Below are 25,109 nucleotides of genomic sequence, written 5' to 3'. Positions count from 1 at the left end.
TTTCTACTACCTATGGATACAGGTTTTCTGGGTTGGAAGAATATTTCGTTTTTAATTATATTTTCCCAACAGCTGATACTTAAAGAGGGATTCGAATTTCCTCTGAAGTTACACAGCAGAGGCTATTGGAAATTATTGAACATTTCCGCACATTATTTTCCTTCTTGACTTGCTATGAGGGTTAAGTCCTTGGTGTCGGGCCAGTGTTTCCTTCCCTGGCACAATCCAGGTTGGTTTCCTTGTCCCCTAGGCCCGGATTGTGTTCAGAGACACCTCGCTCGCCTCCTAGTGGTCAGGTCGTGACTTGCAGGCTCTGCTACCAAGTTACCCTTCTGACTTCATTCACTTTCCGCTTGTCAACACATACGAAATATGCGATTTCTTTTCTTTTTCTTTTCTCTCCCTCTCTAAATTAAAATCACCGTATGGTTCACCATGATCTTGAAGAGCACACTATTTCCTGGTGCCCTCGGCAGGAGTCTCTGACCTCTCTCTAAAGTGTGAATCCGATTCTCATGCCTACTCCTCATTAGAGAGCTGCTTTGAATATGGTTGGTCTTTGTAGAAGCAGAGTCTGCTAAGTGCACAAGTTTAGAGGGTTTAGCCTTTTTCTGTTTATGGCCACCAATAGGTGGTAACTGACACCAGGACGCTCCCTTGACCAGATACAGTGATGTTGTAGATACAGGCAGCAGAGTGTGAGAGTGAGTGATGGCGTGAGGGCATTCCCTTATCTCAGAAGAGCTGAACCCCAGATGAATCAGGATGATCTCCAGCTGGGACTCAGCATTCGGGAAGGGAGAGGACAAGGACTCCTTCCCCACTCTGCTCTTGGGAGGGTCTCCAGGATGCAGAATACAACTTAAGTTATTGTTCCAACTTAATTTCCATCATGTTGGTAATTTAGGTACCCTCAGTTCTTTAGTATCATAATAATGCCATAATTAAGTATCTATACCTAAATATTTGCTTAACTTTTGGATTATTTTCTTAAGACATATTTGTATGTGCAAAATTACTGATTTAAAGAACATGAATGTCAAAAAATGATTTTAATTACTACTACAAGCTTAGAAATATTGTACAGCTTATGTTCCTACCAATATTTATATGAGTTCTGGTTTTACTGTATTATTGGCAGCACTGTAAAGTATTTGTATTTTTAAAAAACTTTAATCTGGGTGTGGAGGCTTATGCCTGCAATCCTAGTACTTTGAAAGACTGAGGCAGGTAGATCACTTGAGCCTGGAAGTTTGAGATCAGCCTGGGCAACATGGTAAAACCCTGACTCTACAAATAAAAGAATGAGATCCTGTCATTTGCAGCAACATGGATGGAACTGGAGGTCATTATGTTAAGTGAAATAAGCCAAGCACAGAAAGACAAACTTTACATGTTCTCTCTTATTTGTGAAAGCTAAAAATTAAAACAATTGAACTTATGGAGATAGAGAATAAAAGGATGGTTATCAGAGGCTGGGAAGTGTAGTGAGGTGGGTGTGCAGCGGTAGGGGGAATGGTTAATGAGTACAAAAAAATTTAGAATGAATAAGAGCTAATGTCTGATAACAGGGTGATGATAGTCAATAATAATTTAATTGTACACTTAAAAATAACTAAAAGAGTATAATTATATTGCAAACCAAAAAAAAAGTCTGAGATGATGGATACCTCATTTACCCTGGTGTGATTATTATACATTGTATGCCTGTCTTAAAATATCCCATATATACCATAAATAAGTATATAAATCTATGTACCCATAAAAATTAAAGACAAAACAAAACCAAAAACCACAGCCTTGCACAAAGGCTACTGCAACCTTGAACAAAAAATACTTCTGCCAGGACATCTGCCCACCAACTGCCTGTCTAACCTTGGACTGGTGCCACCTTTGTTACTGATCCTTGTAACCAAAGATAATTGATTCAAAACAATTGTGCAATCCTTCTTATTTTTCTTTTTAAAACTTTTTTCTTCCCTTACTGTGTATTCACCCTTCTCTGAATACACACATAGTTTGTGATGGCATGCATATTCCCATTGCAATGCTCATTCTTAAATAACTATCATTTTCTTTTAGAGAGCTTTTCTTTATCTGTTATGTAAGTTGATGTGACTCACATAACTGTTCCCAAACAGCTAAATTACTTTTCTCCGACTTCTGAATTACCCAATAGCAGGTTGGGGCCTGTAGAATGTTGGTACACAAAAGGGTTATGTATGTCTATAGTTTTTACAATGAAAATTGTAGAACGTGAAAGTTAATTTGGTACATCGTGTCTGCTGGTGGTATGCAGAAAGTACAGTCTGAGCTTTGTCCCAAGTGAAGTGCGTATCAGATTCTTATAGTGGAAAGGCAAGGCATAAGACTTTTTTGAATATTAAAAGAAAACAAAAGTAAAGTAAATGCATTGTAAAATACTGTCAGCTGAAAGGAATGTTGTTGTATTGAGTGTCAGTTCCAGGAAGTTACTCAAAACTTAAAGGTGTAGCAATCCTGTTTATACAGTTTCTCCTCCTATAGGCACTTTACTTCATCTTGAAACCCATAGGGAGTAATTGGAAAGAACATGGGTTTCAGGCAAGTTTTTAATTCTTTTCACAAATCCCCTTTTTATTTATCTTTAAAATAAAGATTGTTGCAAGAATGGATTTAGATAATACATGCATGGTACTTAATACAGAGGAAGCATTAAGCACAGTAATTCCTGTTGTACAGAGCTCCACATGTAGGCAGTTCAGACGTACTTCCCAGGGCCCTGGCACTGGTGCCTGTCCCTCCTGCTGAAGTTGCCTTTCCTGGTGTCCAATGATTGAATTCTAAATTCAGCACATATGCCAGAGGAACGCGAGCCAAAGAAGTTGTTACAGCTACAGTTGCTGGGAATCCATGAATCAAAGACTTGCTCAGCTAGTTCTGTATGTGAAAGGAAATGGGTGTGACACTGAAGAAGCCTTTTTAATTCTGATTCAGGAGATATATAATTAGATGCTACTTGATTTTGTTCCACAGATTTTTGGCTGAGAAGGACTTGAGAGCTAAGGTTCTGTGATCCAGAACTGGTTCCAGACTTACTCTTCTGGAAATGAAGAGGGCCCTCCCTGTGCTTATTTTTCCAGGATTGGAAATTGAATCAGGGACCCGTTGTTGAGAAGAGAACAGTGAGCAGAATCACATTGACCTGGTCCTGGAATTTGTCTGACAATTTCTGCTTGACTGCAGGAGGTCTGAAGACTGGAAGGGGCCCCACTCAATTGTGCTATTTCTCTCTCTCTCTTTTTTTTTTCTTTTGAGACGGAGTCGCCCAGGCTGGAGGGCAGTGGTGCGATCTCAGCTAACTGCAACCTCTGCCTCCTGGGTTCAAGCAGTTCTCTGCCTCAGCCTCCCAAGTAACTGGTATTACAGGTGCCTGCCACCACTCCTGGCTAATTTTTGCATTTTTAGTAGAGACGGGATTTCACCATCTTGGCCAGGCTGATCTTGAACTCCTGACCTTGTGATCCACCAGCTTCAGCCTCCTAAAGTGCTGGGATTACAGACGTGAGCCACGGCGCCCGGCCAATTGTGCTATTTCTCTACAGGACAAAAGGATATATAATTTGGTAAGTCCTAATGGGATCGGGGATGAAAAGAAAAGGTACCATCATCAGCGACAAAAATGTTCAGGATGGGTTTGTGAGATGAGTCAAAGAATTTTCTTTTCCTACATAATTTGACTGAAAAGGAAGTGAAGTTCTTTTTAATAATGGAGAATTCCTGATAGCGTGTAAGGCTAAGGAATATATCTTTGATACATTGTTGTACACGTCCAGTCTTGGAGAAGCTTCTTATGTTCTTATTATTCTCTGTTGTCCAGTGAGCTCTTACGTGGCCCATATCAGACAGAATTGAAATGGTCACATCAGGACTTCTACATGAACTGTTGAAAATTCTGACTCTCTTCATTATTGAACATATTTAGAATGTTCAAAAACCGAATTCCTATAGTTAGGAAATCCTATTCCTATTTGTTTTAATTATAACCATACAATTATACTGTTAATTGTAACAATACAATTATACTGTTTTAGCTATTTTTAACTGTACAATTATTGACTATAGTCACCCCGTTGTGTTATCAAATACTAGATCTTATTCAGAAATACTAGATCTTATTCAGTCTAACTATTTTTTTGGTACTCATTAACCATCCCCACCTCCCTCCCACCCCCTAATACCCTTCCCAGCCTCTGGTAACCATCATTTGACTCTCTATCTCCATAACTTCAATTGTCTTAATGTTTAGCTCTTATAAATAAGTGAGAACACGTAAAGTTTGTCTTTTTGTGCCTGGTTTACTTACTTAATCACCTCTAGTCCTATCTATGTTGTTGCGAATGACAGGATCTCTCCTTTTTTTTTTGAGATGGAGTTTTGCTCTTGTTGCCCAGGCTGGAGTGCAACAGTGTGATCTTGGCTCACTGCAACCTCCACTTCCTGGGTTCAAGTGATTCTCCTGCCTCAGCCTCCCGAGTAGCTGGGATTACAGGCATGTGACACCACATCTGGCTAATTTTGTATTTTTAGTAGAGACGGGATTTCTCCATGTTGGTCAGGCTGGTCTTGAACTCCTGACCTCAGGTGATCCACCCGCCTCAGCCTCCCAAAGTGCTGGGATTACAGGTATGAGCCACCGCGCCCAGCCGATCTCATTCTTTTTTATGGTTGAGTAGTACTTTGTTATGTATATGTACCACATTTTGTTTAACTGTTCATTTGTTGATGGACACTTGCATTGTTTCCCAGTTCCCAGTATTGTGAACAGTGCTGCAACAAACATGGGAGTGCAGATATCTCTTCAAAATACTGTTTTTCTTTCTTTTGAGTGTATACCCAGTAGAGAGGTTGCTGGGTTGTATGGCAGCTCTATTTTTAGCTTTTTGAGGAAGGTCCAAACTGTTCTCCATAGTGGCTGTACTAATTTACAGTCCCACAAACAGGGTACAAAGTTCTCTATTCTCCACCTTCTCTCCAGCATTTTTTATTAACGGGTGAGATTTTAACAGGGGTGAGATTATATCTCATTGTAGTTTTGATTACCATTTTTAACATGGGTGAGATTATATCTCATTGTAGTTTTGATTGACATTTTTCTGATAACTAAAAATGTTGAAGACCTTTTCATATGAGTTTTTCATTTGTATGTATTCCTTTGAGAAATGTTTATTCAACTCTTTTGACCATATTTTAATCCAATTGTTATATTTTTCCTATAGAGTTGTGTGGGCTCCTTATATTTTCTAGTTATTAATCCCTTTTCAGATGGGCGGTTTGCAAATATTTTCTCCCATTCTGTGGGTTGTATTTTTCTGTTGCTGATTTTTCCTTTTGCTGGAAGGAAGCTTTGTAACTTGATGAGATCCAGTTTGTCTATTTTTGCTTTGGTTACCTGTGCTTATGGTGTATTACTTAAGAAATTTTTACCTAGACCAATGTCCTAGAGAGTTTCCCCAATGTTTTCCTGTAGTAGTTTCACAGTTTGAGGCTTTAGATTGAAGTCTTTAATCTATTTTGATTTTATTTTTGTACATGATGAGAGAGAGTGGTGTAGTTTCAGTCTTCTGCATATGAATATCCAGCTTTCCCAGCACCATTTATTGAAGAGACTGTCCTTTCTCTAATGTATGTTCTTGGCACCTTGGTAAAAAATGAGCTTACTGTAGGTGTATGGATTTGTTTCTGGGTTCTTGATTATTTTTCTTTGGTCTATGTGTTTGCTTTCATGCCAGTACCATGCTGCTTTGGTTACTGTAGCTCTGTAGTATAATTTGATGTCAGATAATATGATTCCTTGAGTTTTGCTCTTTTTGCTTAGGATAGATTTGGTTATTCTGGGTCTTCTGTGTTTCCATATACATTTTAGGATTGTTTTTTCTCTTTCTGTGAAGAATGTCATTGGTATTTTGATAGAATTTGCATAGAATCTGAAGATTGCTTTGTATAGTATGGATATTTTAACAATGTTGATTCTTCCAATCTATGAACATGGAATATCTTTTCATTTTTTTGTGTCATCTTTAGTTTCTTTCATCAATGTTTTATAGTTTTCATTGAAGAGATTTTTCACTTCTTCTGTTAAATTAATTCCTAGGAATTTAATTTTATTTGTGGCTCTTATAAATGGGATAACTTTCTTGATTTTCTTTTCCGATTCTTCGCTGTTGGCATATAGAAGTGCTACTGATTTTTGGATGTTGATTTTGTATACTGTAACTTTAATGAATTTATAACTTCTTTTTTTTTTTTTTGAGATGGAGTCTCACTCTGTCACCCAGGCTGGAGTGCAGTGGCGTTATCTCGGCTCACTCCAAGCTCTGCCTCCCAGGTTCACGCCATTCTCCTGCTTCAGCCTCCCAAGTAACTGGGACTACAGGCTCCCGCCACCATGCCTGGCTAATTTTTTGTACTTTTTAGTAGAGACGGGGTTTCACCGTGTTAGCCAGGATGGTCTCGATCTCCTGACTTTGTGATCCACCCACCTTGGCCTCCCAAAGTGCAGGGATTACAGGCATGAGCCACTGTGCCTGGCCAATGAATTTATAACTTCTAATAGTTTTTTTGTTGTTGGAATCTTTAGGTTGTTCCAAATATAAGACCACATCATCTACAAACAAGGACAATTTGACTTCTTCCTTTCCAATTAGGATGCCCCTTATTTTTTTCTTCTCCCCATTTAGTAAGTCTGTCATATATGACTTTTTATTATGTTGAGGTATGTTCCTTCTATACCCACTTTTTTGAGGGATTTTATCATCAAGGGACATTGAGTTTTATCAAGTGTTTTTCAGCATTAATGGAAATGATCACATGGTTTTTGTCGTTCGTTCTGTTAATATAAGGTATCACATTGATTGATTTGTGTATGTTGTACCATCCTTGCATCCCTGGGATAAATCCCACTTGGTCATGATAAATGATGTTTTTAATGTATTGTTGAATTTAGTTTCCTAGTATTTTGTTGAGGATGTTTCCATCAATATTCATCAGAGATATTGGCTTGTAGTTTTTTTGAAGTTTCTTTGTCTTGTTTTTTATTAGGGTAATATTGGCCTCATAAAATGAATTTGGAAGTATTCCCTCTTTGTCTATTTTTAAAAATAGTTTGAATAGGATTGGTATTAGCTCTTCTTTAAATGTTTGGTAGAATTCAGCATTGAATTCATTGGGTCCCAGGTTTTTATTTACTGGGAGACATTTTATTACGGCCTTGCTCTCATTAACTGTGATTGATATGTTCAGGTTTTGGATTTCTTCAAGGTTCAATCTTGGTAGGCTCTATGTTTCTGGGAATTTATCAATTTCCTCTAGATTTTCCAATTTATTGGTATATAGTTGCTCATAGTAGCCACCAATAATCTTTTGAATTCCTGCAGTATGAGTTATAATGTTTTCTTTTTCATCTATGTTTTTATTTATTTGGGCCTTCTCTCTTTTTTCTTAGTCTGCCTAAAGATTTGTCTATTTTGTTTATCTTTTCAACATAGCAACTTTCATTTCATTCATCTTTTATATTGTTTTCTTCATTTTAACTTTATTTCTGCACGATCATTATTGTTTATTATTTTCTACTAATTTTGGGTTTGGTCTGCTCTTGGTTTTCTAGTTCTTTAAAATGCATCATTAGGTTATTTATTTGAAATTTTTCTTCTCTTTTGATGTAGACACTTATAGCTATAAATTTCCCTCTTTGTACTGCTTTTGCTGTATCCATGGGTTTTGGTATGTTTGCATTATCATTTGTTTCAAGAAATGTTTCAATTTCCTCATCAATTTCTTCATTGGCCCATCAGTCATTCAGGAGCATATTGTTTACTTTCCGTGTGTTTGTATAATTTCTAAAATTTCTATTATTGATTTCTAGTTTTATTCCATTGTGTTCAGAGAAGATATGTTATATTATTTCAACTTTTTGAGTGTTTTAATACTAGTTCTGTGACCTAACATAGGTCCACTCTTGAGAATGATCCATGTGATGAGAAGAAGAAACGTGTATTCTGCGTCCATTGGATAAAATGTTCTGTAAACACCTATTAGGTTCATTTGTTCTATAGTACAGATTGAGTCCAGTGTTTCCTTGCTGATTCTCTGTCTGGGAGATCTGTCCAATGCTGAAAGCGAGGTGTTGAAGTCTCTAGCTATTATTGTATTGGGGTCTACCTCTTTAGCTCTAATCTGAATCTAAATCTATTTTGTCTGATATATATAGCTATTCCTGCTCTTTTTTGGTTTCCATTGTCACAAATATATTTTCCATTCTTATGTTTTTATTCCATGTGTATCTTTATAGGAGAAGTGTATTTCTTGTAGGTAACAGATCATTGGGTCTTGTTTTTTAATTAATTCAATCACGGTATGTCTTTAGATTGGACAGTTTAGTTCATTTACATTTAATGTTATTACTAATAAGTGAGGACTTTTGGTATTTTATTTTTTGTTTTCTGGTTGTTTTGTGATCTTCTGTTTCTTCTTCATTTTCCTCTTCCTTTTAGTGAAGGTAATTTTCACTGATGGCATATTTTAATTTCTTGCTTTTCATTTTTTGCTTATTCATTGTATGTTTTTAGATTTGAAATTACTATGAGGCTTACAAATGCTATCTTATAACTCATTATTTTAAATGGATGACAACTTAATAGTGATTGCATCAACAAACAAACACAAAAAGAAAACTAATAAAAACTCTACACTTTAACTTCGTCTCTCTGCTTTTTAACTGTTTGTTGTTTCTCTTTATGTCCTATGGTACTATGTCTTGAAAGTTGTAGTTGTTTCTGATTGGTTTATCATTTGGCCTTTCTACTTAAGATAAGAGTAGTTTACATACCACAATTGCAGTGTTACAATATTATGTGTTTTTCTGTGTGCTTCCTACTACCATTGAATTTTGTACCTTCAGATGATTTCTTCTTGCTCATTAACATCCTTTTCTTTCAGACCGAACAACTCCCTGTTTGTAAGACAGGTTTGGTGTTGATGAACTCTCTCAGTTTTTGTCTGTCTGGGAAAGTCTTTATTTCTCCTTCATCCTTGAAGCATAATTTTTGCCAGATATACTACTCTAAGGTAAAAGTTTTTTTCCCTTTAGCGTATTAAATATGTCATGCCACTGTCTCTTGGCCTGTAAGGTTTCCAGTGAAAAGTCTGATACTAGATGTATTGGAATTTTATTGTTTGCTATGTTTTCTTTTCTTTTGCCACTTTAGGATTCTTAGTTTATACTTGATATTTGGGAGTTTGATTAACAAATGTCTGAGGTAGTCTTCTTTGGGTTAAATTAGCTGGGTGTTCTGTTACCTTCTTGTACCTTGTACGTGAATATTGGTATCTTACTCTGGGTTTGGGAAGTTCTCCCTTTGCATAAACTTTCTACACCTATCTCTTTCTCAATCTTCTCTTTAAGGCCAATAACTCTTAGATTTGCCCTTTTGAGGCTATTTTCTACATCTTGTAGCATGCTTCATTTTTCTTTTGTCTCCTTTGACTATATATTTTCAAATAGCCTGTTTTCAAGATCATTAATTCTTCCTTCTGTTTGATCAATTCTGTTATTAAGAGATGCTGATGCATTCTCCTGTAGGTCAATGTATTTTTCAACTCCAGAATTTCTGCTTCTTTTTAATTATTTCAATTTCCTTAAAAAATGTATCTGATAGAATTCTGAATTCCTTTTATGTGTTATCTTGAATTCTTTTGAGTGTCCTCAAAAGAGCTACTTTGAATTCTTTGTTTGAATGATTACATATCTCTGTCTCTCTGGGATTGGTCCCTGATGCCTTATTTAGTCTATTTGGTAAGGTCATGTTTTCCTGAATAGTCTTTTTTTTTTAAAATTCAAAATTACATTTTATTGCAGAATTTAAAAATAGTTTTCCTTATAGGCTTCCTGGACTAGAGACTTACATTTTCTTTCTTTCTTTTTTAAATTATATATATATTTTCTTTTTCTATACTTTTATTTTAAGTTCAGGGGTACATGTGTAGGTTTGTTATATAGGTAAACTTGTATCATGGGAGTTTGTTGTACAAATTATTTTGTCACCAAGGTATTAAGCCTAGTACCCATTTGTTATTTTTCCTGATCCTCTCCCTCCTCCCACCCTCCATCCTCTACCTTCCAGTAGGCCCCAGTGTGCGTTGGTCCCCTCCATGAGTTTATGTGTTCTCATCATTTAGCTCCCACTTATAAGTGAAAACGTGGTATTTGGTTTTCTGTTTCTGTGTTAGTTTATTAGGGATAATGACTGCCAGCTCCACTGGGAGCTGTCCTTGATCTTGTTCTTTTTTTTGGCTACATAGTATTCCATGAGGTATATGTACCACATTTTCTTTATCCAGTCCACAATTGATGGGTATTTAGGGTTTATTCCATGTCTTTGCTATTGTGAATAGTGCTGCAATGAACATACGCAAGCATGTGTCTTTATTATAAAATGATATCTATTCTTTTGGGTATATACCCAGTAATGAGCTTGCTGGGTCAGATGGTGTTTCTGTCTTTAGGACTTTGAGGAATCACCGAATTGTCTTTCACAATGGTTGAACTGATTTACATTCCCATCAACAGTGTATAAGCATTCCTTTTTCTCCACAACCTTGCCAGCATCTGTTATTTTTTGACTTTTATTAATAGCCATTCAGACTTGTGTCAGTTGATATCTCATTGTGGTTTTGATTTGCATTTCTCTAATGATCAGTGATGTTGAGCTTTTTTTAAATAAGATTGTTGGCCACATGTATGTCTTTTTTTTTGAAAAGTGCCTCAGCAAATATTGCTGCCTGATCTTTCCTCTGGAAGCTTCATCTCAGAGGGGCACCCGGCTGTATAAGGTGTCAGTCGGCCCCTACTGGCAGACGTCTCCCAGTTAGGCTACACGGGGGTCAGGGACTCCCTTGAAGAGGCAGTCTATCTGCCCTCAGAGCTCAAACTCTGTGCTGGGATAACCACTGCTCTGTTCAGAGCTGTCAGTCGGGGACGTTTAAGTCAGCAGAAGTTTCTGCTCCCTTTTGTTCAGCTATGCCCTGCCCACAGAGGTGGAGTCTACAGAGGCAGACAGCCCTCGTTGAGCTGCAGTGGGCTCCACCCAGTTTGAGCTTCCTGGTGGCTTTGTTTACCTACTCAAGCCTCAGCAATAGCAGACACCCCTCTGCCAGCCCAGGCTGCCAGCTGGCAGTTCAATCTTGGACTGCTGCACTAGCACTGAGCAAGGCTCTGTGGGCGTGGGACCTGCCGAGCCAGGCGCGGGATATAATCTCCTGGTGTGCTGTTTGCTAAGACTATTGGAAAAGTGCAGTATTAGGGCAGGAATGTCCCGATTTTCCAGGTACAGTCTGTCACGGCTTCCCTTGGCTAGGAAGGGGAAATTCCCCAACCCCTTGCACTTCCCTGGTGAGGCAACACCCTGCCCTGCTTGGGCTCACCCTCCGTGGACTGCACCTACTATGCAACCAGTCCCAGCGAGATGAACCAGGTACCTCAGTTGGAAATGCAGAAATCACCTGTCTTCTGCATCGATCACGCTGGGAGTTGCAGACTGGAACTGTTGTTATTCGGCCATCTTGGAATGATCCTCCGCAAACCATCCTTTTCATATATGTTGTTTTTACCTTCAGTGTAGACTAGGACCTGATCATTTCTCATTACTTTGAGTGCAATGCCCTGGCCTACCCTGTCATTAATGATTACCTGTATTATTGCAAAACTGCCCTACTAGACTTCCCACTTCTGCCTGAACTCCCTTACTGCAGGCTAATGTCAACCCAGCCACCATAGACATCTCTCTGCAAAAGATGCATCAGATATGTCACTTGTGTTCTCAAATCCCTCCAAAGGCTTTTAATCTCACTTCAAGTAAAAGAGAGTGATGAAAATGACTGATAGGGGCCTTCACCAACTTGCCTTCAGTTTCTTCTGACCTCATCTTCTTTCCTTTCCATCTCACATATTCCAGGCATGCATTGCTTCTAAATCTTTTCACTTGCTGATTTCTCTACCTGGAATTCTTTTCTCCACATAATGTTCATTGTTTATACCTTGCCTCCTCTACATTATTGTTCAACTGTCACTTCTCAGTGTGGCTTTCTCGGTCAAACTGCAAACACCAACATATTCTCTACCACTACTCATATCATCTTAACATAAACGCCGCCTTCCCTCTGGCCCTTTAGTTGATGACAGTATTGAGCCCTTCCTTCTTCTTGTTATTTAGAGTATCCCTGGGTTAGAGGTGAGGAGATACCCAGGATTTCCTACTCCAACCATAAGGGGCAATGAATTTCACAGCAGTGCCTCTGTCAGAAGCCCAAATTGTCTTTAGAAGCCCAAAGTTGAAAGCCAGTTGTGGTAGTGTGTGCCTGTAATCCCAGATGCTAGGTAGGCTGAGGTGGGAGAATCACTTAAGCCCAAGAGTTCAAGACCAGTCTGGGCAACATGGCAAGACCCTGTCTCAAAAACAACAACAAAATGAACTCAAAGTTGAGAAAGTTATAATCTAGTCACTATTTTAAGTTAAGACCTGCTAATCTCATATGTAGATCTTTTCCTTTAGGGGAAATATCAATAATTGGTGAGAGTTTAACCATTTTCTTCCTTTCCCAACTGATGTTCTCCTTTCATCTCCTCCTAGCAACATGCCCTCCATGTTTGAACGCATTAGCAAAAATTTGATCAAAGAGATTGGAAGCAAAGACCTGACACCTGTCAAATACCTACTGAGTGCCACCAAATTACGTCAGTTTGTTATATTACGAAAGAAGGATTCTCGTTCATCTATTTGGGGACAATCTGACTATGTTCCAGTTGGATTCTCCCTCAATGATATCCTGGAGCCAAGTTCTTCAGTCCCAGGTATTGTCAGCCAGAGGCCTAGGAGGTGAGGGGTGAAAAACATGGGTGGTAAGAAAAAGATGGCCCAGCATCCAAAAATAACTGAGCACCTAGAAAGGAACTCTCAGGACTAGCCTTGCCTGTAGACAAGGGGCAAGAAACAAAGACAAATTGAGAATCCTACTAATTATCTGGATGTAGGCATTCATTAGGTCATTTAATATTTGCATCAGGCTCATGAGGATATTATCCCCATTTTACATAAGAGTAAATAGAAGGTTATACAATTGTCTGTTCAAAGTTACGTACCTGGGGGCTGGGCACTGTGGCTCATGCCTATAATTTCAGCACTTTGGGAGACTGAGGCGGGCAGATCACTTGAGGCCAGGAGTTCGAGATCAGTCTGGTCAACATGCCGAAACCCAGACAGGGTGGTGCACTCTTGTACTCTCATATACTCGGGAGGCTGAGACTCAATCATTGCTTGAGCCCAGAAGGTGGAGGTTGCAGTGAGCTGAGACTGCACCAATGCACTCCAGCCTGGATGACAGAGTGAGACTGTCTCAAAACAACAACCACCACCAAACAAAAACCAGTTACATCCCTGGGAACTGGTAGAACTGCGATCCAAACCCAGGTCTGTCTGGCTCCACATCCCAAACATTTTCGGCCCCAGTGTGCTGCCCTCTGCGGCTGGGTGCTGTGCCTGCTGCAGAGGAGACAGTGTGCGTGGAAGGATGATCCCAGGGGTCTTCTGGACACTGTACATTTGACACCACTACTTCTCAGGGTGAAGATTTTATCTCTGTCACACAGTGCCCCTTTAAACATTTAAACATTTTCTGTCTGTAGTAATTTACATTCAGTTGATTAGTTAGTTTTCAACAGAGTTTTAAATGAGTGGGAGGGTTGGGGCAAAAATAGGTCTTTGTGATTTCATTCTGCTCACCAGCTGTTCTTGGCTAAACCTTTGAATTCTTGAATGAATTCTTGGCTAAACCTATGGTCATCTTTTCTTTCCCAGAAACTGTTGTGACAGGACCGTTCCACTTCAGTGACGTTGTGATCCAGAAGCATAAGGCTGATGTGAGTGTGAATGTTGGTGTAGAAGTGAGTGTGTCAGGGGAGGCCTCTGTGGACCATGGATGCTCCCTTGAGTTTCAAATTGTTACCATCCCATCTCCAAACCTGGAAGACTTTCAAAAAAGGTGAGGTCATGGGAGAGGAAGGGGATGGATCATCAGTATCCCAGTGGGTGCTATCCTTGAACACAAAAATACATCTAGCAAGTCTTGTTGCAGGAATGAAAATCAAGATGATGACATCCCAGATTTTGCTACTCTTTTTAAGTATTCATATCTTCCTTTACTCGAGTAATTGCTATTAGTTACCTAACAAATACTTATTAGAGCAGTAACTACCCACTACTGTGTTGTTATTCATTGGGGATAGAATGAAAACAAGACAGATGTAAATACCTGTCATAAAGCAGCTTACATTTAGTGGAGACAAGGGATGGGCAGGGAGTAAGAAAATAAGCAATAAAAAATAAATTAACAAAGTATTAATTTAAGTGAGACAAAGACTCTAAAACTGTTTATTTAAATAACATGTACATTACTGTCTTGGGATTTATTTTTATTTTTTCCAGCTCTATTGAGATATAGTTGACAAATAAAATTGTGTGAATTTAAGGTGTACAATGTGATGATTTGATGTATGTGTATATTGTGAAAAGACCACAATAAAGGCAGTTAACATATTTATTACTTCCCCTCGTTATCATTTTTTTTTGTGGTGAGAACATTTAATATCTACTCAGCAAATTTCAAACATACAATACAGTATTGTTAGTCTGTGTTCCCTTTGACCAATGTCCCCCCATTTCCCTGACTTCCTAACCCCTGCTAACCACCATTATATTTTGTTTCTATAAGTTTGACTTTTACAGGTTCCACATATATGTGAGATTATACAGTATTTGTATTTCTCTGTTTGACTTTTATTTAGCATAAAGCCATCAAGGTTTATCCATGTTGTTGCAAATAGCAGGGTTTATTCCTTTTTTATGGCTGAATAATATTCCATTGTACACACATACCATGATTTCTTTTTCCATTCATCTGCTGACAGGCACTTAGGTTGTTTTGGTGTCTTGGTTTTTGTGAACAATGCTGCAATGAACATAGAAGTGCAGATATGTCTTTGAGCTACTGATTTAGTTTTCATTGGCTGTATACCCAGAAATGGGATTGCTGGATCATATGGTAGTTCTAGTTTTAGTTTTTTGAAGAACCAACATACTGTTTTCCATATGGCTATATCAATTACATTCCAACTAATAGTATACAAGGATTTCCTTTAATTCACATCTTTGCCAACACTTATCTTTTTGTTAAAAGCCATCCTAACAGATGTGAAGTTTTGTCTCATTGTGGTTTTGATTTGTATGTCCCTGATAAGTAATTTTGAGCACCATTTCATGTGCCTGTTAGCTTATTTGTATGTCTTTTTTTGGAGAAAATATCTATTTAGGTCCTTTGCCTATTTTTTAAATAAAGATTTTTGTTTTTGTTTTTGCAATTTAGCTATATGAATTCTTTTTTTATTATTATTATACTTTAAGTTCTAGGGTACATGTGCATAACGTGCAGGTTTGTTACATATGTATACTTGTGCCATGTTGGTGTGCTGCACCCATCAACTCGTCAGCACCATGAATTCTTTATATATTTTAGATATTAACCCTTTATCAGGTTTGCAAATATTTTTGACCATTCTGTAGGTTGCATTTTCACCCTGTTGATTGTTTCCTTTGCTGTGCAGAAGCTTTTTAGTTTGCTGAATACCACTTTTCTTTTTTTAGCTGCTGGTGCTTTTGGTGTCATATCAAACAAATTGTTGCCATAACCATTCTTGAGGACCTTTCCCCCTGTATTTTCTTCTAAAAATGTTTTAAGGTTCCGTATCGTATATTTAGGTTTCTAATCTACTTGGAGTTGATCTTTGTGTATAAGGTAAGGACCCAGTTTCAGTCTTTTGCATGTGAATATCCAGTTTTCTCAACACCGTTTTTTGAAGACACTATCCTTTATCCCACTATCTATTCTTGTCACGCTTGTCAAATATTAATTGATCATACACATATGAGTTTATTTCTTGGCCCTCTACTCGATTCCACTAGTTTATATGTCTGATTTTATGCAAGTGCCATAAGTTTTAACTTCTGTAGCTTTGTAATATACTTTGAAATCAGGAAGTATGGGGTGTCTAGCTTTGTTTTTTCTTGAGATTGCTTTAGCTATTCTGGGTCTTTCCGTAAGAGTTTTGGGATTATTTTTTCTATTTCTGTGAAGATTGTTGTTGGTATTTTGATAAGAATTGCATTGAATCTATAAATTACTTTGAGTAGTGTGACATTTTAATAATATGAAATCTTTTTATCCATGAGCACAAAAATTTTGCTGTTTATTTTTGTCGTCTTTAATCAATTTTGTAGTTTTCAGTATATAGACCTTTCACCACCTTGGTGAAATGTATTCACAAGTATTTTATTATTTTTGATTCTATTATAAATGGAATTTTTGTTTTTTAGACAGAGTCTCACTCTGTCACCCAGGCTGGAGTGCAATGGCATGACCTTGACTCACTGCAACCTCTGCCTCCCGGGTTCAAGCAATTCTCCTTCCTCAGCCTCCCAAGTAGCTGGGATTACAGGTGCCTGCCACAATGCCCAGCTAATGTTTCATATTTTCAGTAGAGATGGGGTTTTGCCATGTTGGCCAGGCTGGTCTCGAACTCCTGACCTCAGGTAATCCACCTGCCTCAGCCCCCCAAAGAGCTGGGATTACAGGTGAGAGCCACCATGTCCAGCCTATAAATTGATTTTTAAAGATAGTTCATTGTTAATTTATAGAAATGCAACTGATTTTTAATGTTGATTTTGTATCCCACAACTTGACTGCATTTATTTATTAGTTTTAATATTTTTAAAATGAAGTTTTTAGGATTTTCAATGTATAAGATAATATCATCTGTAAAGAGACAATTTTACTTCTTTCTTTCCTATTTAGGTGCCTTTTATTTATTTATTTTTCCCTAATTTCACTGGCTAGCATTTCCAGTGCTATACTGAAGAGAAGTGGTGAGGGTGGGCATTCTTGTTTTGTTCCTTATTTTAAAGGAAAAGCTTTTCAACGTTGAGCATAATGTTAGCTGTGGACTTTATTATGACCATGTATAGCCTTCATTATGTTAAAGTACATTTCTTCTATATCTAATTTGCTGAGAGTTTTTATCATGACAGGATGATAAATTTCACCAAATGCTTTTTCTACATCTACTGAGATGATCATATGGTTTTTGTCCTTCATTATGTCAATATGTTGTATTGTATTTATTGATTTGCATGTGTTGAACCATCCTTTCATTCCAGGGATAAATTCCACTTGATTATGGTGTATGATCCTTTTAATGTGCTGTTAAATTTGGTTTGCTAAAATTTTGTTAAGGACTTTTGCATCTATGTTTATCAGATATATTGGCCTGTAATTTTCTTTTCTTGTTGTAATGTGCTTATCTGGCTTTGGTATTAGAGTAATGCTGGCCTTGCACAATGAATCTGAATTATTCTTTCCTCTTCAATGTTTTGGTTTGAGCAGCATTGATGTAATCTTCTTTAAATGTCTAGTAGAATTCACCAGTGAAGGCATTCGGTCATGGGCATGTTTTTTGGGAGCTTTTTTGATTACTGATTCAATCACCTTACTTGTTAATGATATGTTTATATTTTCTGTTTCTTCATGAGTCAATCTCAATACGTCATATGTTTCTAGGAATTTATCCATTTCTCTTAGATGCCCCAGTTTGTTGATATATAATTGTTGCTAATAGGCTCTCATGATCTTTTTTATTTCTGTGGCATCATTTGTATGTCTCCTTTTAACTATAAATTTATTTATTGGAGTTCTTCTTTCTTGGTTTGTCTAGCTAAGGGTTTGTCAATTTTTAATTTTTTTCAAAAAACCCCTCAGTTTTATTGCCTTTTCTATTGTTTTTCTATTTTCCATTTAATTTATTCTGCTCTAATCTTTTTTTTTTGTTTGTTTTTTTAAAGACAGAGTCTTGTTCTGTTGCCTAGGTTGGAGGGCAGTGGTCAGTGGTGTGATCTTCGCTCACTGCATGCTCTGCCTCCTGGGTTCACACCATTCTCCTGCCTTAGCCTCCCAAGTAGCTGGGACTACAGGCACCCACCACCACACCTGGCTAATTTTTTTTTTTTTTTGTATTTTTAGTAGAGATGGGGTTTCATTGTGTTAGCCAGGATGGTCTCGGTCTCCTAACCTCGTGATCTGCCCGCCTTGGCCTCCCAAAGTGCTGGGATTACAGGTGTGAGCCACTGTGCCCAGTCTGTTCTTCTTTTCTAGTTCTTTAAGGTATAAAGTTAGGTTGTTGATCTGAATTATTTCTATTTTCTTAATGTGGGTGTTTATAAACTTTCCTCTTAGAACTGCTTTTGCTGTTTTGGTATGTTGTGTTTTCATTTTTATTTGTGTAAGATATTTTTTGAATTCCCCTTTTGATTTCTTCTTTGACCCACTGATTGTTCAGTTTAATTTCCACATATTTGTGAATTTTCTGAAATTCTTTGTTATTTCTAGTTTTGTGCCATTGTTATTGGAAAAGATACTTGAAATAAGTTCTGTCTTCTTAAATTTGTTAAGACTTGTTTTGTGGCCTAACATATGGTCTATCTTGGAGAATGTTCCATGTGCTCTGGAGAAGAATTTGTATTCTGCTGCTGTTAGATGGAATGTTCTGTATATGTCTGTTAGGCTCATTTGGTTTATAATATTTTTTTCAAGTCTTATATTTTTGCATTGATTTTTTTTTTCTGGGTGATGTGGCCATTAGAGTGGGTATTAAAGTCTAATTTTGTATTGCTGTTTATTTCTCCTTTTAGTTTTGTTAATGTTTGATTTACATATTTATGTGCTCTGATGTTTGGTGTGTATTTATAATAGTATCATTATATAATGACATTCTTCTATCTTGTCACAGTTTTTGACTTAAGTCTATTTTATCTGACATATATGTGTATATATAAATATATATAATATATGTGTGTGTGTGTACACGTGTGTGTGTGTGTGTGTCTATGTAAGTATGGCCACCCTTGTTCTTTTTTGGCCATCTTTTGCATTATAATTTCTTTTTCCATCTCTTCCCTTTCAGCCTGTGTGTCCTTAAAGCTAACACGAATCTCTTTTAGGCAGCAAGTCATTGGATCTTGCTTTCTTATATATTTAGCCACTCTGTCTTTAGTTTGGAAAATTTAATCTGTTTACATTTAATATAATTATTGATAGGTAACTACTTGCTATTGTCATTTTAATTGTTTTATGACTTTTATAGTTTTTTTCTTTCTTTTTTTTCTCACCTGCCATCTTCCTTTGTGATTTGATTACTTTTTGTGGTAGTATGCTTGATTCCTTTCTCTTAATCTTTTGCATACCTACTGCAGGTTTTTCCTTTGCAATTACAATGAGGCTTACATAAAATATCTTATAGTTATAATATCCTATTTTATGCTGATAACTTAATTTTGGGGGATTAATTTTTTTTGGGGGGTCAACCTATTTGGGACATTTTTGAGACAGTCTCACTGTGTCACTCAAGCTGGAATGCAGTAGCACAATCTCAGCTAACTGCAACCTCTGCCTCCTAGATTTAAGCAATTCTCATGCCTCAAACTCCCAAGTACGTGAGACTATGGGCGTGTGCCACCACAACTGGCAAATTTTTTGTATTTTTATTAGAGACAGGGTTTTGCCGTATTAGCCAGGCTGGTCTTGAACCCCTGGCCTCAAGTAATCTGCCTGCCTTGGACTCCTAAAATGCTGAGATTACAGACATGAGCCACCATGCCTGGCCTTCAGCTTAATTATGATTGCATAAAAAGCGTTATACCTTTACTTCTTCCCCTCATTGATATTTTAGGTTATTGATATTATGATTTACGTATTTTTATACTGTATATCTAAAAACAAATTATTGTAGAGTTATTTTTAATATACTTAAAACATTTTTATACCAGAGTTGAAAATCATTTATGTACCACATTTAGAATATTACAGAATTCTGACTCTGATTATATATTTTCCTTTACTGATGAATTTTGCACATTCATGTGTTTTATGTTGTTAATTAACATATTTTCATTTCAACTTGAAGAATTCCCTTTTGCATTTCTTGTAAGGTGCTCTGCCCTCATGAATGGATTAATATCATTATCGTGGGAGTTGGGTAGTTTTTGCAGGAGTGGGCTCTTGACAAAAGGGTGAAGTTCAGTGCTTATATTCTCTTTGTCTTGTGTGTTTGCTTCTGCTTTTCACCATCTTCTATGAGATGACATAACACCAAATGCTGGTGCCATGCTCTGAGGCTTCCCAGCCTCCAGAATCATGAGCCAAATAAACTCCAGTTTTATATAATTTAGCCAGTCTGTCATATTCTCTTACAGCAACAGAAAACAGAACAAGACAGCAGTTTTTTTTTTTCTTTCAGTATCTTGAATATATCATCCTTTCCTAGCCAGGTTTCTCCTAAGAAATTTGCTGATTGTCTCATAGATACTCCCCTGTATGTAATGAGTAGCTTTTCTCTTGTTACGCTCAGTATTTTCTCTTTATCTTTGACTTTTGATAATTTAATTGTAGTGTGTCTTGGTGTAGACCCTTTTGGGTTCAACCTATTTGGGAAATTTTTAGTGTCACAAATCTTGATGCCCCCTTCTCTCTCAAAATTTGGGAGTTTCCTCCTCTCCTCTCCTCTCCTCTCTGCTCCTCTCCTCTCCTCTCCTCTCTTCTCTTTTGTGACAGGGTCTTGCTCTGTCACTGAGGCTGGAGTGCAATGGCACGATCCTGGTTCACTGAGGCCTCTACCTCCTAGGCTGAAGTGATCCTCCCACCTCAGCTTCTTGAGTAGCTAGGACTACAGGTCCTAGCTACTCAAGGTGTGTGCCACCAACTTGCTTAAATTTTTAATTTTTGGAGAGACATAGTCTCAATATTATGCTCAGGCTGGTTGTGAAATCCTGGACACAAGTGATCCTCCAACCTTGGTCTCCCAAAGTGCTGGGATTATAGGTGTAAGCCACTGCCCCTGGCTATCATTATTTCTACAAATAGGTTTTTTATCTCTTTCTCACTCTCTTATGTTTCTGGAGAATATTATATTTTGTTTCATTTGATGGTATCCCATAAGTGCCATATATATTTTTTCACTCTGCATTCTGTTTTCTTTTTATTCCTCTGACTGGGTACTTTCAAATTGTCTTTGAGTCCACTAATTCTTCCTTTTGCTTGATTGAATCTGCTGTTGAAACTTTCCTAATTTTTTTTTCAGTTTAGTTACTGTATTCTTTATCTGTAGGATTTTTTAATGGTTTCTATTTCTTTGTGGAACTAATTTTGTATATTATTTTCTTAATTTTGTTTCATTGTCTATCTGTATTTTCTTGTAGTTCATTGAACTTCTGAATTCTTTGTCAGTTTGTTTATAGATCTCCATTTCTTTAGAATCAGTCATTGGCGTTTTATTAGTTTCCCTTGGTGGTATAACGTTTTCCTGATACCTCATAATCCTTGGATCTTGCATTTCTTTTTGTGCTTTTGAGGCAGCAGCCACTTCTTCTAGCCTTAACAAGTTCATATCAGTAGAGAGAGACCTTCACCAGTCAGTCCAGCCTTTGGTTCTAGATGGACTGGCTGTTAGTGTTCATGAGTAAGTGTGGGTTGCTATTCACACTCTCTAGTTGGTGCAGCCACTGCCCACACTCTGAGGTGGAACTGCTGGCTGTGCTCATGGTTGGGCTGGATCACTGGCTGGGTTCTGTGATCAGGAAGAGCTGTTGGCTGGGCTCTGCATTCAGGCAAGGCTACTGGTTGGGCTCCCTCATAGGGTGGGGATTTTGACTGGCTTTGTGGTCAAGTGGGGCCACTGGCTGGACCTCACAATCACCTCTTGTCAGATGTTGTTGCAGCCTGTGCTCCTTGTGGTACTGTTATTTAGGGTATATAATTGGGCAGGGCTTTAGGCTGGGCTCTGAAATTGCCCCTGGTTGGGTGGGGGCCCATGAAGTGCTCCCTCACTGGGTGTGCTGCTGGCTGAATGCCATGTTCAGATGGAGCCACAGAGTAGGTTTTGTAATTGGTGGTGGTCTCAGGCTGTGCTTTGTAGTTGGGCAGGCCACAGGCTGGGCTCCATGTGTGGGTAGAGGCACAGGCTGCACTGTGTGTTTGTGCTGGGTCACTGACTGGGAACTTGATCCAGGTAGGGCTACTCGCTTTGCTCCATGGTCAGTCATGGTCACTGAACTCCCAGATTGGCTGGGTTTGTAGCCTGTGTCCCACATTTGGGTGTGGTTGCAGGCGGAACTTCAAGGCTGTGTTGGGTTCTTGATCAGGCTCCTTCATGAGGCAGGGTAACAGACTATGCTCCACAGTTAGGCAGAGTCACCAGCTTGACTTCCTGCTTGAGCAGGGCCAGGGGCTGGGCTCTGAACTTGGAAAGCATCACTGTTTGGACTTCCTGCTCAGGCCAGGGCAGAGGCTGTGCTCTGCAGTTAGGTGTGGTTGCTGGCTGGCCTTCCTATCTGGGCAAAGTCTTAGGCTGGGCCCTGAGGCTGGGCAGAGTTGTGGAGGATCCTTGGTCCATTGGGGCCAGAGGCTGTGCTCCACAGTTAGGCAGTATTGCTGGCTGGCTTTCCTGTCTCACAAGGAACTTAGATTGGGCTCTGAGACTGACCTCCACAGTGAGGCTATACCACTGGCTAAGGATGCAAGCCAGACAGAAACTGCCTACCATACTTCCTGGCCAGACAATTTGGTTGGCTTGGGTCTGCAGGCGGGCAAGCTGCTGGCTGGTCTCTCTGATTGGGTGCCACTGCTAGTAGGAATGCAGTGTCACTGCCAAGATCCATGCAGTGATTGCTGAAGCCTTGACCACTTCTTTGCTTCTAGGTGACCCAGGTGGTCTAGTCCTGCCAATTCCCTCAATGTTCTCTGTGACATGGGACAGAGCTGGACCTCCTAGGATGTGCTTTGGAATGCTTTTTGAAGCTGGATAGCTACTTTGGCTCTCTTTTTTCCCATTGAAGAGATTGTGGGCCCAGGGGAACTCCATCCATGTTGTGATGGCGCTTGGGGGAAGGGTGATTCTGCCAAAGTAAAACTCTTACTCTTACCCTTCTAATGAAGGGTGAAACACCAAGCTTGGTGTTTTCAGGATAAGGGGCAAGGTCAGTGAGTTGGAAGCCTAGACAACCAGCATAAAGGAGATATAACATGAAGCTTGGAAGATAAGTAGATGTCACATAACATAGCATCTAAGGACATGGTAAGAAGACAGCAATGACAAAACCTAATATTGTGTGCTCAGTAACCTCCTCTACTGAAAGGCAAATTAAGAATCCCTCAATATTCCACATGACTGTTATCTAGGACACTGACTCCATGGGTGCCTTGAGTAGAATCAAGGTTGAGTCTCAGAAAGAACTGAAATAGAAATGAAATCTGTCTTCAGTACTTCAAACCATTCATATGTATCCCCAGAAACTACATCATCAAGTCAGCCCTACCAATCCACCCACCAAGGACAGTAAATCTGTAAAGGTCATAAAATCATCCAGAGTCTTCCCTGCTTCATCCCACTTTATCTGTCTGCTCTCCAGCCCACCCTGATTGTGCTAATGAACACGTTCGATGTGAATACCCAGCTTTGACAACAGGACTTCCTAAAGACCGTTCTCAATCATCTGGACCTGTCTGCTTCTAGCCCTTTTTTTTCTGAGAGACCCTAGTGTTGAAATTCTATAAATTATCCCTTAACAGCACCAGTATAATTTAGCAAAATGCAGATGCCTTTAACAATATGGTACATATACTCTCACACCTAAACCACCATCAATGGGATCTCCTCCATTCTGTATGTCAGATAAAACTTTCTGCTGCCCTAACACCCACTGGGGGCTCACCTTTCAGGGTCCAAAGGCATTGCACCCCTCCCAGGTCTTGAGGAGAAGGGCCCCCAGGGTAACCTGAAAAGGCATTGCTTTCCCACTCTGACTCTCCTCCTCCTTCCTTAAATCCCCAGGAAACTGTTGGATCCAGAGCCATCATTTCTGAAGGAGTGCCGGAGGAGAGGGGACAACCTGTACGTGGTGACAGAAGCTGTTGAACTGATCAACAATACTGTGCTGTACAATAGCAGTGGTGTGAATATTTTAGGGAAAATTTCTCTTTGGATTACCTATGGCAAGGTATAAAGTTGTCCTGAAGTGGGATTGAAATACAAAACATATAGCCCATCCTGGCAGCCAAGCTTCATTTCCTAGGGGGCTCTGGACTCTGTTTCCAGGGATTACAAAGGATGGAGTCATTATTTCCCACTTCTTACCTGTCAGTGTATCCTGACTTCTGATCTGAGAGTATATTCTAATATCCTCCATTATAGTGTTTTACTATACGGGGTCATGCAGTATTGACAAAATCAGAAATATATTTAATTATTTAGTATTGTGTTTTTCTTTGGGTAAATGATAAATTCTGCAGAATTCAAGTGTGTGACTTCTGTGTTATATACAGTCTAGTTTTGTGGCTGGAAGAGATGTGGGACTACTAGAACCAAACCCCAGTTGTTAAAGTACTTTAAACTCTAAGATAACCTGATGAGAAATATTTCAAGGAGTGAGATCACAGTATTTTCAAGAACATGTGACTTACACGAGTCATTCACAATAACCAAGTATAATATTTTTAATATAAATAAATTATCAAATATTCAGTATGGGTCAAGGACATATAAAGTTTGTGTGTGTTATAATGTGCTTTTACACTATGTCTGTGTAATTTGTCCTTACTTAAGAGCTTTAGAAACTAAGAAGAAACCTGATATGCATACTAACTTTCCCAATGCCAGTGAGTTACTGCTAAAAATTAGACAAATGATAACAGACCCCGGAAAGCTGGAATAGTGGACCCCCACCTGCAGCAGGGAAGAAAGTCTAGAAACAAGAATCCCCAAACGGTTCAGGAATCGGAGGCACTAGTTATCTCTGAAGATAGGGTATAGGTGGGACTGAAAGTAAGAATATTGATTGGAAATCTTTTTAATTTTTTAAAAAATGTTTGTGGGTATATAGTAGATGTATACATTTATGGGGTACATGAGATATTTTGATACA

General features: G+C 38.5%; 1 protein-coding gene across 1 annotated transcript in view; it reads left to right on the top strand.

Annotated features, from left to right (window-relative positions):
• The first annotated feature begins 2,821 nt into the window (after positions 1 to 2,821).
• The window catches only part of GSDMC (gasdermin C), a 33,579-nt gene continuing 11,291 nt past the window's right edge, over positions 2,822 to 25,109 (top strand). The window contains exons 1-4 of the mRNA XM_073018351.1: positions 2,822 to 3,605; positions 12,666 to 12,886; positions 13,890 to 14,073; positions 24,020 to 24,185. Coding sequence (XP_072874452.1) covers positions 12,670 to 12,886; positions 13,890 to 14,073; positions 24,020 to 24,185 — 567 coding nt within the window. The 5' untranslated portion in view covers positions 2,822 to 3,605; positions 12,666 to 12,669. The remainder of the gene's footprint in view (positions 3,606 to 12,665; positions 12,887 to 13,889; positions 14,074 to 24,019; positions 24,186 to 25,109) is intronic.

This window comes from Chlorocebus sabaeus, chromosome 8 (genome assembly GCF_047675955.1).
Source record: "Chlorocebus sabaeus isolate Y175 chromosome 8, mChlSab1.0.hap1, whole genome shotgun sequence".
Classification (NCBI taxonomy): Eukaryota; Metazoa; Chordata; class Mammalia; order Primates; family Cercopithecidae; genus Chlorocebus; species Chlorocebus sabaeus.
The sequence above is the reverse complement of the archived record's forward strand: the minus strand, read 5'-3'. Positions and strand labels throughout refer to the sequence as shown.